Here is a 16,369-nt window from a genome sequence, read left to right on the forward strand (position 1 = left end):
CATTCTCTTGGTACCTTTATTTAAAAAGCAAGAATGTAAGTTTAGATGCCAGCACATTTTTGGTGAACAACCTGGGTTGTTCTTGCTAATTGGGAGATAAGGTGCTGTCCAGTGTACTGAACCAAACCTTGTCTGGCTTCTTAGCTTAGATGCCTTTTTCAAATAAATGTAGCAAGAGAACGAATAAAAATGATAATAGGAGAACATTATAAAGTTGCTTAAAATTGCATGCTCTATCTGAATCACAAAAGAAAAACATTGGGTTCAGTGTCCCTTTAAGCACCTGAGGGGGTGTAAAATTTACTTGCAGGTAAGAATTTGGGGCAGCATACAATTAATTAAATGCATTGTAGAAAAATGATAATGTGCCTTAAAGGGACGCTAAACACAATTTGTTTCTTTCATGATTCAGACAGAGCAGGCAATTTTAAGCAACTTTCCAATGTACTCCTATTATCAATTTTTCTTTGTTCTCTTGCACATTATCATTTTTCTACAATGCATTTAATTAATTGTATGCAGCCCCAAATTCTTTATTTAAAAAGCAGGAATGTGATGCATAGGAGCCGCCCCCTTTTTGGTTGAGAACCTGGTTTATGCTTGCTTATTGGTGGGTAAATGTTAGCCTCCAATAAGCAAGCGCTATCCATGGTGCTGAACCTAAAATGGGCTGGCTGCTGAGATTTACATTTCTGCTTTTAAAATAAAGATACCAAGAGAACGAAGAAAAATTGATAAAAGGAGTAAATTAGAAAGTTGCTTAAAATGTCATGCTCTATCTGAATCACGAAAGAAAAAAATTGGGTTCAGTTTCCCTTTAAAGGAATGTAAACAGATTATTCACTTTCTTATACTCTGTAGAAAGGAAAAAATATATCTATTTTTATTTGCCAAGATAACAACTAGAGTGAATTTGTTGGTATTGTAATCCTCTTATATAAGTGATATTAATAAAATAGAATTTCCTAATCTGAGTTATTATGATCTGACTTTATTAATAATTTATATAGTTTGTTTTTCTAAGAACACTGGGAAATTTGACATTTTTATATTTACATTTTTAAAGAAATTTGTAATTGCTGGCTGCATTGCAGAAATAACTATGTTTAATGTCCCTTTAAAGGGACATTAACCACAAAATATGTGCTAGGTAAAATAATGTATTTAAAGCAAAGATTATCCTGAGAATACTAGGCAGAAGTATTTTAATTAAAATAATTGTATAAATATTACAAAAATAAAGGTAAAAATGTTTTCTCCATAAAACAAATGGTGCTGCCATGTTGCTGTTGTGTAGTTTTCCTTCTCTGCTGAAACCAGTTATAAAGGGTCACTAGAGTGTGCAACTAATTGCTGGAGTTTGCACTTCTACCAGGAATGATAGAAATCCCATAGTTTCAGAGTTAAATGACCACTAAATACAGTAGAATTGAATAATTGACAATAAAAACATAAATTATGCTAACCTGATAATTTCATTTCCATCGAGGGGAGAAGAGTCCACGGCTTCATTCATTACTATTGGGAATTAAGAACCTGGCCACCAGGAGGAGGCAAAGACACCCTAGCCAAAGGCTTAAATACCTCCCCCACTTCCCTCATCCCCCAGTCGTTCTGCCGAGGGAACCAGGAACAGTAGGAGAAATATCAGGGTGTAAATGTTGCCAGAAGAGTATTACATTTTGGTCGGCCCATTGGAGATACGGGCGGGAGCCGTGGACTCGATGGAAATGAAATTATCAGGTAAGCATAATTTATGTTTTCCATCTAAAGGGGAGGAGAGTCCACGGCTTCATTCATTACTATTGGGAACATATTCCCAAGCTCTAGAGGACACTGAATAAAACCAGGAGGGTAAAAAGCGGACCCTAATCAGAGGGCACCACAGCCTGCAAAACCTTTCTCCCAAAAACAGCTTCAGCAGAAGCAAAAACGTCAAACTTGTAAAACTTTGTAAAAGTGTGTAAGGAGGACCAGGGAGCCGCCTTACAAATCTGCTCCATAGAGGCCTCATTCTTGAAGGCCCAAGTCGAAGCCACAGCTCTAGTTGAATGAGCCGTGATCCTCTGAGGAGGCTTATGTCCCGCTGTCTCATAAGCCAAGAGAATCATACTCCTCAACCAAAAAGACAAAGAAGTAGCAGAGGCCCTTTGCCCCTTGCGCTTCCCAGAATACACTACAAAAAGAGATGTAGACTGTCTGAAATCCTTGGTAGCCTGAAGATAAAACTTCAAGGCATGAACCACATCCAGGTTATGAAGTAACCTCTCCTTTGAAGAAGAAGGAACAATTATTTCCTGATTGATGTTACGTTTAGACACCACCTTGGGGAGAAACCCCAACCCAGTGTGCAATACAGCCTTATCCGCATGAAACACCAGATAAGGAGGGTCACATTGCAAGGCAGCTAGCTCAGATACTCTGTGTGCCGATGCAATAGCCAAAAGGAAGAGAACCTTCAAGGACAGAATCTTAATGTCTATGGAATGCATAGGTTCAAACAGAACCCCCTGCAAAACCCTAAGGACAAAGTTTAAGCTCCAAGGCGGAGCCGACTGCCTAAAGACAGGTCTGATTTTAGATAGAGCCTGAACAAAAGATTGGATGTCAGGGAGCTCAGCGAGTCTCCTATGCAACAAGACAGATAATGCCGAAATCTGTCCCTTTAAGGCACTAGCGACAAGACCCTTCTCCAAACCATCCTGGAGAAAGGACAGAATCCTGGATACTTTCACCTTATGTCAAGGATATCCATGCTTCTCACATCAGGACAAGTAAGTCCTCCATTCCTTATGGTAGATGCGACGAGTGACTGGCTTCCTTGCCTGAATTACAGTACCAATCACACTTTCAGAAAAGCCTCTCTTGGCTAAGACTAAGCATTCAATCCCGATGCAGTCAGCCTCAGAGAATCTAGATTTAGATGCTGAAAGGGGCCCTGTGACAGCAGATTCCTGAGACAGGGTAGCCTCCACAGCAGAGAGGCTGACATCCCCACCAGATCCGCAAACCACGTCCTCCACGAAGGAGCAATCAGAATGGCCGAAGCCCGCTCCTGTTTGATGCATGCCACTATGCGAGGTAGAAGTGGTAACGGAGAAAAAACGTAAGCTAGGCTGAATCCCCAAGGAATCACTAAGGCATCTATCAGCTCTGCCTGGGGATCCCTGGAACTCGACCCGTATTGAGGTAGTTTGCAACTGAGTCTGGACACCATGAGATCTATCTCTGCTGTTCCCCATCTGTGATAAATCTCTGCAAACGAAAATACCATTCCCCCGGATGGAAGGACTGTCTGCTGATAAAGTCCGCTTATCAGTTGTCCACACCTGGAATGTGAATTGCTGAGAGCGAGCAGTCGTGGGACTCCGCCCACTCCAGAATCCGAGACACCTCCCTCATCGCGAGGGAGCTCCTTAATGTTGTCGGTCTGGAATCTGATGAAACTGACCGACCCCAGAGAAGGCCAAGACTTCAGAGCATTGTAGATTGCTCGTAGGTCTAGGATGTTGATCAGAAGGAGAGACTCCTCCCTGGACCACTTTCCTTGTGCCATCCTGGCACCCCAAACAGCTCCCTTTCCCGACAGACTGGCGTTCATGGTCACAATCTCCCAGGACGGTCTCAAGAAGGATGTCGCCATGGACAATTGCTCCGGACGAATCCACCAAGAGAGGGAGTTCCGAGTCTGAGCATCCAGGGATATCAGCTGTGATAGATCTGAATGATCGCTGTTCCACTGTCTCAACATGCACAATTGAAGAGGTCTGAGGTGGAACCTGGCGAATGGGATGACATCTATGCTTGACACCATGAGACCTATCACCTCCATACATTGAGCCATCGATAGGCTTAAGGAGGACTGAAGGGCAAGACAGGTGGATGCAAGCTTCCTGCGCTGCTGATCCGTGAGAAATATCTTCATGGACATAGAGTCTATTATCGTGCACAGGAACTCCACCCTGTTGCTGGGAACCAGGGAACTCATTCCTGAGTTGATCTTCCAACCGTGAGATTGGAGCAGAAGAAGAAGAGCCCTCAAATGATCCTCTGTGAGACTAAGCGACGGCGTCTGAACCAGGATGTCATCCAGGTAAGGTGCCACTGCAATGCCCCTGGATCTGGCCACTACAAGCAGTGCCCCCAGAACCTTTGTGAAGACTCTTGGGCCGTAGCCAGACCAAAAGGAAGGGACACAAACTGGAAGTTTTGGTCCAGAAATGCAAATCTTAGGAACCTGTAGTGTTCCCTGTGGATTGGCACATGAAGGTAAGCATCCTTCAAGTCTATAGTCATCATGAACTGTCCCTCTTAAACTAGGGGCAGAATAGATCTGATCATTTCCATTTTGAACGATGGAACACTCAGAAACTTGTTTAAACACTTTAGGTCCAGAATCGGGCGGAACGTGCCCTCCTTCTTTGGAACCACAAAAAGGTTTGAATAGTACCCTAGACCCCTTTCAGCTAGGGATACTGGTACAATAACCTGGAGAGAGGTGAGATCTCTCACACACTCTAGAAAGGCCTCTCTCTTCTCTGGTCTTGAAGACAGGTTTGACAGGAGGAATCTGCCCTTGGGAGGATAGGATCTAAACCCTATCCTGTAACCCTGGGAGACAACTTCTAGCACCCAAGGGTCCTGAATGTCCTACAACCATGCGTCTGAGAACAGAGATAATCTGCCCCCTACGTGATCCAGAGACTGGTCGGGGGCCTCCCCTTCATGCCGATTTTGTCTCAGTGGGCTTCTTGCTCTGCTTGGACCTATTCCAAGATTGAGCCGGCTTCCAAGATCCCTTGGACTGGTCCACTTCCACAGTGGATTGCTGTTGCTGGGCCTTGTCCGCACGAAAGGGATGAAAAGTAGATCCCTTAGACTAAGCCTTCTTATCCTGCGGTAGGAAAGCTCCCTTGCCTCCCGTAACCATGTATATAATTGAATCTAATCCTGGACCGAACAGGATCTTTCCTTGAAAAGGCAGGGACAACAGCCTCGTTTTAGAGGTCATGTCCGCAGACCAAGATTTTAGCCACAGAGCCCTGCACGCTAAAACAGAAAAACCTGACACCTTAGCATTCAGGTGAATAATGTGCATATTGGCATCACAGATGAAAGAAATGGCAACCTTCAGCGCCTTAATCTTCTCCTGTATCTCGTTGATGGATGTCTCCCCCTCGACCATTTCACACAGGGATTCACATCATTATGTCGCAGCTCCAGCGACCGCCGCAATGGCCGTTGCTGACTGAAAAACAAACCCTGTGTGCTGAAACATCATTGTCAACATGTTTTCCAGCTTTTTATCCATGGGCTCTTTAAACAACGAACTATCCTCAAGGGGAATAGTCGTCTACTACGCGAGCACCTTAGGGATGGCCCCCCACAGCTCAAGCTGAGAGTCCGGAACTGGGAACAGTTTTTTAAAAGAAGCAGAAGGGGAAAAGGACCCTAATCGCTCCCATTCATTCTTAATAATATTTGCCATCTTAACGGGAACCGGGAAAGACTGAGGTACTACCCTGTCCTCGTATATCTTGTCAAATTAGGAATCGCAGGTTCCACCAGGAAACTTCGGTTCCAGAACCTCCAGAGTAGCAAGCACCTGCCATAGCAGAAAGCGCAAATTCTCCATCCTAAACCTATAACCAGGTTGACACGGACTCCGACCTCTGAAGAGTCGGAGTGGGCCTCATCATCGTATAGAGCCTATGGATCATCCATCGGCATGGACAATCCCTGGGCCAGGCCACTATGATAAACCCTACGCTTGTGCTTAGCAGAACGTAGTAAGGCATGGATCACTTCTGAAACTGCCAATTGCAGTTGGTCCGCAAAGTCTGATGGCCAACTAATCTCTCCCGAAGGAGTAACGGTTGGACCCCAGGGTGCTGCATGTGCAAACAGAGATGAATGTAGGGAACGCACCTCCCGGGACGAAGAACCCTCAGAGGTGGATGGCTCAGTAGTACTAGACATCCATTTACATTTAGATGTTGTAACTTTATCAAGGCATGTAGAACATAGTTGAGCAGGCTGATCTATCAGAACCTTCTCACAATAAACACAGGAATGAGACTTTGTTAAGGAAGGAGAGCCCTCTAACGCATCAGAGTCCTCCATCGCTTGCGCGTTTGGGTAGACTAACTTTATTTATAAAAAAGGCACCTTTATACCACCAATGGCTGGGGCACTCACCACCTCCTATGACCCGGACTACAGAAACCGCCACGTCTCCTGTGCCACAGATCAACAGAGAAGGATAGATAGCCACACCCAGTCACATGGAATGCCTGGCCTCGCAAAATTTCCGCAAGAACCTGAAAGTTCCACACATTGCCAGAGCCTCATCTCACACATAACGCAGCAATGACACAATAAACAATATCATGTATAACCCCCCCCCCCCCCCGTTCAATAATCCCCCTTCCAGGAATATTAACCTTTAATTCTGTAAAGATAAAAAGGCGCCACACTGTGACCCTGTCTTCTATGTTATCATTATTAATAAAAAATGAAAAGATCTTACCAGAATCTATGCCATGGAACAGGAACACGGCCCTTCAAGTGTGACAGGTTAGTAGCCTCGCTCCTGACATGGACTTGAGTGAAGAAAGCAGGCAGCGAAACTTGTCAACGATGATTGCTTATAGAGCTGTTAATATGAGTCGGATGGTTTCACAGAAAGACTCTCCCTGCATCTCCGGACTCACTGAGAGGCTGACAGGACAGTCCCAATGCAAAGAGTACTACCCTCCATAAGAGACTACTCAGAAACTCCGGCACTCCTCTGCCATCCTCCTGTGACTAAAGGCAAAGAATGACTGGGGGATGAGGGAAGTGGAGGAGTTTTTTAAGCCTTTGGCTGGGGTGTCTTTGCCTCCTCCTGGTGGCCAGGTTCTTAATTCCCAATAGTAATGAATGAAGCCATGGACTCTCCTCCCCTTTAGATGGAAAAGCAATGCAATAGCATTAACTTTGAATTGGAAATAAGCAGTAGAATATAATCTAATTTCCCCTCCCCTGTATCATGTGACAGCCATCAGCCAATCCCAACATGCATATAAGTATATACTGTGCACTTTTGTACAATCTCAGTAGGAGCCTAGGAAAGTGTGCTTATAAAACAAATGTGCACATTTGATAATGGAAGTATATTCAGAAGTGTTTTTAATTGAATGCTTTATCTGAATCATGCAACTTTAATTTTAACTTCATTACTGGGTCAATTACCTTGGTTACCGTAGCGGGACGGATATCAGAAGGTTCCGCTGGGTCCACTGCTTCCACCTTCATACCAAGAGTGAACGAATGGGATCTTAAATCAGTGTGATCCTAAATGGAAAGAACGGAGAGAAAGAGAGAAAGAAGAGAAAGGTAAGAAACCGCTAGCAGCCCCCAAAAATATACCATGGGAAATAACATCTTGCAATCAAACAAATAAAAGTTTTCGATCCCAAATTAATTTAATCATTTTCCTATATTGCATTGTATGCCATTTCGCAGTGATAATGCTATTTATAGGCACATTGTAGTATCAGAATAACACTATACTGTATTTTGTTACAGTATTTTATATTTGAAGGAAATGTAATTCTTTTGATATGAGTTAATCTTCTTCAAAAATGTTAAACACAATCAGCCAGATTACGAGTTTTGCGTTAGAGGCTATGCGGTGCTAACGAGCAGTTTTCTCTCACCGCTCACTTACCTGCAGCGCTGGTATTACAGGTTTTTACAAACCCGGCGTTAAAAGGCAAGAAGTGAGCGTTGAGCAAAATTGTGCTCCTTACCGCACTTCAATACCAGCGCTGCTTAAGTCAGCGGTGAGCTCGTCGTACGTGCTTGTGCATGATTTCCCCATAGGGATCAAAGGGGAGAGCCGGCTGAGAAAAAGTCTAACACCTGCAAAAAAGCAGCGTAAAACTCAGTAACGCAGCCCCATTGATTCCTATGGGGAAATAAAAGTTATGTTTACACATAACACCTTAACATGAACCCCGAGTCTAAACACCCCTAATCTTACACTTATTAACCCCTAACCTGCAGCTCCAGACATCATCGCCACTTACATTATATTTATTAACCCCTAATCTATAATCTACCGCTCCGGACATCGCCGCCACTTACATTATACTTATGAACCCCTAATCTGCTGCTCCCAACATCGTCGACACCTACATTATATTTATTAACCCCTAATCTCCCTCCCCCAATGTCGCTGCAATCTACCTACATTTACTAACCCCTAATCTGCCGCCCTCAACGTCGCCGCCACTATAATAAACATATTAACCCCTAAACCGCCACACTCCCACCTCGCAAACACTAGTTAAATATTATTAACCCCTAATCTGCCGTCCCTAACATCGCCACCACCTACCTACATTTATTAACCCCTTATCTGCTGCCTCCAACGTCGCCGCCACTATACTAAATGTATTAACCCCTAAACCTAAGTCTAACCCTAACCCTAACACCCCCTAACTTAAATATAATTACAATAAATCTAAATAAATATTAATATTATTACCTAAATAATTCCTATTTAAAACTAAATACTTAACTGTAAAATAAACCCTAAACTAGCTACAATATAACTAATAGTTACATTGTAGCTATCTTTTATTTTATTTTTATTTTACAGGCAAGTTTGTATTTATTTTAACTAGGTAGAATAGTTACTAAATAGTTATTAACTATTTAATAACTACCTAGCTAAAATAAATACAAAAGTACCTGTAAAATAAAACCTAACCTAAGTTACAATAACACCTAACACTACACTACAATTAAATAAATTAAATAAATTAAAAACAATTAAATAAATTAAATTAGCTAAATAACAAAAAAAAACACACTAAATTACAGAAAATAAAAAACAAATTGCAAATCTTTAAAACTAATTACACCTAATCTAATAGCCCTATCAAAATAAAAAAAGCCCCCCAAAACAAAAAAACCCTAGCCTAAACTAAACTATCAATAGCCTTTAAAAGGGCCTTTTGCAGGGCATTGCCCCAAAGTAATCAGCTCTTTTACCTGTAAAAAAAAAAAAATTACAAACAACCCCCCCAACAGTAAAACCCACCACCCACACAACCAACCCCCCAAATAAAATACTAACTAAAAAAACCTAAGCTCCCCATTGCCCTGAAAAGGGCATTTGGATGGGCATTGCCCTTAAACGGACATTTAGCTCTATTGCAGGCCCAAACCCTAACCTAAAAATAAAACCCACCCAATACACTAACCCCCTGAAGATCGACATACAGTTCTGAAGAACGGACATCCATCCTCAAGGAAGCGGCAGAAGTCTTCATCCAACCGGGCCGAAGTCCTCAAAGAAGCCGGGAAGAAGTCTTCATCCAAGCCGGGCGAAGTGGTCCTCCAGATGGGCAGAAGTCTTCATCCAGACAGCATCTTCTATCTTCATCCATCCGACGTGGAGCAGGTTCATCTTCAAGACATCCGACTCAGAGCATACTCTTCATCCGGAGTCTTCTTACTGAATGAAAGTACCTTTAAGTGACGTCATCCAAGATGGCATCCCTTAGATTCTGATTGGCTGATAGAATTCTATCAGCCAATCGGAATTAAGGTAGAAAAAATCCTATTGGCTGATGCAATCAGCCAATAGGATTGAAGTTCAATCCTATTGGCTGATTGCATCAGCCAATAGGATTTTTTCTACCTTAATTCCGATTGGCTGATAGAATTCTATCAGCCAATTGGAATCTAAGGGATGCCATCTTGGATGACGTCACTTAAAGGTACCTTCATTCAGTAAGAAGACTCCGGATGAAGTGGATGCACGGCGTCAGATGTCTTGAAGATGGACCCGCTCCACGTCGGATGGATCAAGATAGAAGATGCCGTCTGGATGAAGACTTCTGCCCGTCTTGAGGACCACTTCGCCCGGCTTCGTTGGGGCAATGGGGAGCTTAGGTTTTTTAGTAAGTATTTGGGGGGTTGGTTGTGTGGGTGGTGGGTTTTACTGTTGTGGGGGTTGTTTGTATTTTTTTTACAGGTAAAAGAGCTAATTACTTTGGGGCAATGCCCCACAAAAGGCCCTTTTAAGGGCTATTGATAGTTTAGTTTAGGCTAGGGGTTTTTTTTATTTTTGGGGGGGGCTTTTTTTATTTTGATAGGGCTCTTAGATTAGGTGTAATTAGTTTAAAGATCTGTAATTTGTTTTGTTTTTTTCTGTAATTTAGTGGGGGGGTTTTGTGATTTAGCTAATGTAATTTATTTAATTGTTTTTAATTTAGTTAATTTATTTAATTGTATTATAGTGTTAGGTGTTAGTGTAACTTAGGTTAGGTTTTATTTTACAGGTACTTTTGTATTTATTTTAGCTAGGTAGTTATTAAATAGTTAATAACTTTTTAATAACTATTCTACCTAGTTAAAATAAATACAAACTTGCCTGTAAAATAAAAATAAACCCTAAGCTAGATACAATGTAACTATTAGTTATATTGTAGCTAGCTTAGGGTTTTATTTTACAGTTAAATATTTAGTTTTAAATAGGAATTATTTAGGTAATTATAGTAATTTTCTTTAGATTTATTTAAATTATATTTAAGTTAGGGGGTGTTAGGGTTAGACTTAGATTTAGGGGTTAATACATTTAATATAGTGGAGGCGACGTTGGGGACGGCAGATTAGGGGTTAATGTAGGTAGGTGGCGGCGATGTTAGGGATAGCAGATTAGGGGTTAATATTATTTAACTAGTGTTTGTGAGGCAGGAGTGCGGCGGTTTAGGGGTTAATATGTTTATTATAGTGGCAGGGATGTCTGGAGTGGCAGATTAGGGGTTAAAAATTTTATTTTAGTATTTGCGATGCGGGAGGGCTTCGGTTTAGGGGTTAATAGGTAGTTTATGGGTGTTAGTGTACTTTTTAGCACTTTAGTTATGAGTTTTATGCTACGGCGTTGTACCATAAAACTCTTAACTACTGACTTTAAAATGCGTTAGGGATCTTGGAGGTAGAGGGTGTACCGCTCACTTTTTGGCCTCCCAGGACAGACTCGTAATATCGGCGCTATGGAAGTCCCATAGAAAAAAGACTTTATGAAGTTTACGTAAGTCGTTTTGCGGTAAGGCCAAAGAAGTGTGCGGTGCCCCTAAACCTGCAAGACTCATAATAGCAGCGGGCGTAAAAAATCAGCGTTAGGACCTGTTAACGCTGCTTTTTTACCTTAACGCAAGACTCGTAATCTAGCCGAATGTTAGTATTTCACTTCCACAATCCATTTCTGCTCCAGATAAGGATATGACAGCAATTGGAGCATATGCATGTATGACTGCTTCTAATTTGCTCACCAGCATGACTATGATTTTGTATTTACACTTTTGCAGACTAGGGGTTAAATACATAATAAAAGACAGTTTTTTTTAAAAAAAATTGAGCAAATACAAATTATGAGTATTTTGTAACTTTAAAGGGACATTAAACCCCAAAAAATTCTTTCATCATTCAGATAGAAAATACAATTTTAAACAACATTCCAATTTACTTCTATTATCTAATATGCTTAATTCTTTAGATATCTTTTGTTAAAGTAATAACAGTGCACATGGGTAAACCAATCAAATGAGGCATCTATGTGCAGCCACCAATCAGAAGCTACTGAGCCTATCTAGATATGCTTTTCAGGAAAGAATATCAAGATAATGAAACAAATTAAATAATAGAAGTAAATTAGAAAGTTGTTTAAAATGGTATTCTCCATCTGAATCATGAAAGAAAAAATGTGGGTTTAATGTCACTTTAAGCTTTCACGATGAGTGCACAATTTAAAAAAATAAAAAACTTTCCAATTTAATTACATTTTAAAAAGTATCTTTGTCTCATGGCATCCTTTGTTGCTCATAAGAGCATACTGAGGTAGGATCAACAGTGTGCATATCCTAAATGGCAGTAGCAATTTTCATAACAATGTTATACATATATAGAGCTCAAGACACGTGCATGCTCCTGAGCCTACTTTACTTTACTATGCTCTGATAGGAATGAGCTATATTTCAACAATAAAACCAAAAGAAATAGCTACATTTGATAATGGAAGAAAAGTGAAAAGCAAAAATCTGCCATGCATCCCGAATTTGGGCTCCTTTTATCATGCGCAGGGCAGACAAGGTTTGCTATAATGAACCTAGTCTGCCCAGCCTCACTTGTGCAATGGCGCCTGAGCAGAGGCTGTCAATCATCCCAATACGCACACTTTAGGTGGCGGAGAAGTTCCTAAGACCACAGATACTCAGCTCAGCCATAGTGTAATACTATAATACTGTTCTAAAATGCTAAAATACTCTACAACATTAAAGCAATATATTTGTGCTCTTCTATGTCCCTTTAACGCTCACTTGATGTTTAGAATCAGTGTTCTTACCTTAAATACTTCTACTGGAAGAGGACAACGCTCAGAGTCTTTCAACGCCTTCTCCAGAGCACATTTCCATTCGGACATACTCTTTAATGGACAAATATCTAAACACACAGAGCACATAAGTTATGTTCTGCCAGGGGCAATAATAAACACCAGAGCTCTCCTGGCTGTCAGTTATCCAATCAGTGTAATATTTTATGTATAATTTAGTGAATGTTTACTGATATATATGTGTGTGTGTGCATTTTAATTAATGATAGTGAATTGAATTTCCCCTTAAAGTCATGGTAAGAAACAATAAAGCGTATGCTATAAAAAAATATTCCATCCTTAAAGGGACACTAAACCCATTTTTTTTCTTTTAAGATTCAGATAGCTCAGGCAATTTTAAGCAACTTTCTATTTTACTCCTATTATCAATTTTTCTTTATTCTCTTGCTATCTTTATTTAAAAATCAGGAATGTAAAGCTTATGAGCCGGCTCATTTTAGGTTCAGCACAGTGTATAGCGCTTGCATATTGGTGGCTACATTTAAAGGGACATTCCAGTCAAAGTTTAAATGCACATAGATGAATTACACCTTTGGCTAGATATATATTGCAATATAAATGTATTAGCAAAAAAGCTTCTAGTAAAAGTTATTACTGTTTTAGTTTTAACTTTTTCTCTGCACGTGCATGTGAAGCATAGCTAGATATTCTCAGTGCACCAGCATTTGAAATACTGCAGCTGCTCAGAGCTCAAGTAGGGCTTGCATCATGTTAGCAATAGACAATTTGAGTCATTGCAAGATGGTACATGGTGAAAGCACCTTAGGCTCTCTGGGCAAGTGCTGTGTTCAAAATGCCAGTGCACAATGCATACTTAAATACATTTTTGAAACAGCTAAAGTTTTTATTAGAAGCATTTTTGCTAATACATATATATAACAAAAATGCTTATATTCAAAAGTAAAATGCAGCAATGTGGATTCCAATTTTGTCTGGAATGTCCCTTTTAAGCTTTACATTCCTGCTTTTTTTTAAATAAAGATAGCAAGAGAACAAAGAAAAATTAATAATAGGAGTAAATTAGAACATTGCTTAAAATTGCTGCTTTATCTGAATCATTAACGAAAAAATTTGGGTTTAGTATCCCTTTAATGTGTGCCTGTCAGTATTGTATTACATGTATCAGCAATTGTTCCTGTAGGTTTATTCTTGCTGTTAAAATAACAGATGTTTCTCATTTAAACCATTATCCATAATTACATTTGATTTTATGTACAGAGAGAGACATATTAGATAAGTAGGTTTGCGGGTCCTGTAACGTTCAGCACATTTAAATGGGCATGTTCTTGAGGACAATTGGGTTGTGGTTTCAATGAGCAAAAACAACTATTTCAAACAGATAATAAATAAATTAAACTTAAGGAGCAATTTCCTATGTATTTAAAGTTCTGCAGATGGTATTACAAGTCATTGGATACACATTAAAGGAAACTAATCTTACAGTACAATGTCCCTTTAACTCACAGAATTGGTGCATATATACCTACACGTAGATAATTCATTTATTTCCATCACTATAAAAAAGTCTTTGTACACATTATTCCACACTCCATGGAAGTTTGACAAACTGCATAGCTGTGCTCTAAGCTCTATTTACTAGGTAATGGGACAGTATACACCAATTTTCATATAACTGCATGTAATAGATACTACTATGAAGAATAAGATGCACAGATACCGATATAAAAATCCAGTAGAAAACCTTTTAAAAACTTACTTAGAAGCTTCCAGTTTAGCTCTGTTTAAAAGGTAGCTGGAACACCCATTGCAAGTGGGAAATAAGACACTCCCCCCCCCCCTTCCTTTGCATATGAAAAGACACTTTACACAAACAGAAGTAAGCTGGAGTAGGTATACGTCAGTATTCTCATAAAACTTTGGTGCTTGGTTAGGAGTCTGAAAATCAGAGCAATGTTATTTAAAATTAAGCAAAACTATCCTTTTAAAAAAAAAAAAAAAAAAAAAAAAAAAACAACTGTATGGGCTATATAAATAGATCTTCTACAAAACATTTATGCAAGGCAAAATCTAGTGTATAATGTCCCTTTAATGTAGCATTGCGAGGCCGGAATCATATGGTGTCAGCTTGTGTGACTAATCTGAATATATACTACATGTATTATTTTGTTACACACCTAAAGGAGGGTCCATTCTGCACTGATTCTCTTGTCCCCAGCCAACTGGTCGAAGTCTACAATCCAAGTAAAATAACCACTGATCACAGGACTCTGAATCCTCTAAACCAACGTAGCGCAGGCGTAATCTTCCTCCAATGTTTTCTATTACGCTGACTATCCAGTACTGAAAAGGATTCTGGGCATCCTGTAGTTCTATCAGCGAATCTACTGTAATAAGATCCACAGGGGTTTTCCCACGAAGAGGCTGTTTAAATAAAAGCAACATGAATATATAAACAGAAACCTAAAACACTAAGAGGGGCCACAGCTATTAGCAGCATCTAACAGACCTCACCGCTGTCCCTATTTGAGAGGGACAGTCCTGAATTCTGACCTCTGTCCATCTGAGACAGTCATATGTCCCTATTTACAAATTTCTGGCCATAGACCAACAAGACATACCCACTGAACAACCAGACATGCCCACTGAAAAAACAGACATACCCTCTAAACAACCACACATACCCAACTAAACAACCACACATACCCAACTAAACAACCAGACATACCCACTAAACAACCAGACATACCCACTGAACAACCACACGTACCCAACTGAACAACCAGACATACCCACTAAACAACCAGACATATCCACTGAACAACCAGACATACCCACTAAACAACCAGACATATCCACTGAACAACCAGACATACCCACTAAACAACCAGACATATCCACTGAACAACCAGGCATACCCACTAAACAACCAGACATATCCACTGAACAACCAGACATACCCACTAAACAACCAGACATATCCACTGAACAACCAGACATACCCACTAAACAACCAGACATATCCACTGAACAACCAGACATACCCACTAAACAACCAGACATATCCACTGAACAACCAGACATACCCACTAAACAACCAGACATATCCACTGAACAACCAGACATATCCACTGAACAACCAGACATATCCACTGAACAACCAGACATATCCACTGAACAACCAGACATATCCACTGAACAACCAGACATATCCACTAAACAACCAGACATACCCACTAAACAACCAGACATATCCACTGAACAACCAGACATACCCACTAAACAACCAGACATATCCACTGAACAACCAGACATACCCACTGGACAACCAGACATACCCACTGGACAGCCAGACATACCCACTGGACAACCACACATACCCACTGGACAACCAGACATACCCACTGGACAACCAGACATACCCACTGGACAACCAGACATACCCACTGGACAACCAGACATACCCACTAAACAACCAGACATACCCACTGAACAACCAGACATACCCACTGGACAACCAGACATACCCACTGGACAACCAGACATGCCCACTAAACAACCAGACATACTTTAAAGGGACAGTCTAGTTAAAAATAAACTTTTATGATACAGATAGGGAAAACAATTTTAAGAAAATTTCCAATTTACTTTTATCATCAAATTTGTTTTGTTCTTTTGGCATTCTTTGTTGAAAGTGAAACTAGGTAGGCTCAAATGCTAAGTTCTAAGCCCTTGAAGGCCGCCTCTTATCTCAGTGCAATTTTGACATTTTTTTTTACAGTTAGACACTGCTAGTTTATGTCTGGCATCTAGATAACATTGTGCTCAATCACATGGAGTTATTTATGATTCAGCACTGATTGGCTAAAATGCAAATCCGTCAAAAGAACTGGATTAAGGGGGTATTCTGCAGAAGCTTAGATACAAGGTAATCACAGAGGTAAATTATATAACAGTGTTGGT

At 40.4% G+C, this 16,369-nt stretch overlaps 1 protein-coding gene across 1 annotated transcript in view; it reads right to left on the reverse strand.

Annotated features, from left to right (window-relative positions):
• SFMBT2 (Scm like with four mbt domains 2) overlaps positions 1-16,369 on the reverse strand; it is a 393,890-nt gene that overhangs the window by 145,648 nt on the left and 231,873 nt on the right. The window contains exons 7-9 of the mRNA XM_053716427.1: positions 14,584-14,830; positions 12,401-12,498; positions 7,234-7,335 (exon numbers count right to left, since the gene is read on the reverse strand). Coding sequence (XP_053572402.1) covers positions 7,234-7,335; positions 12,401-12,498; positions 14,584-14,830 — 447 coding nt within the window. The remainder of the gene's footprint in view (positions 1-7,233; positions 7,336-12,400; positions 12,499-14,583; positions 14,831-16,369) is intronic.

Source organism: Bombina bombina, chromosome 6 (assembly GCF_027579735.1).
Source record: "Bombina bombina isolate aBomBom1 chromosome 6, aBomBom1.pri, whole genome shotgun sequence".
Classification (NCBI taxonomy): Eukaryota; Metazoa; Chordata; class Amphibia; order Anura; family Bombinatoridae; genus Bombina; species Bombina bombina.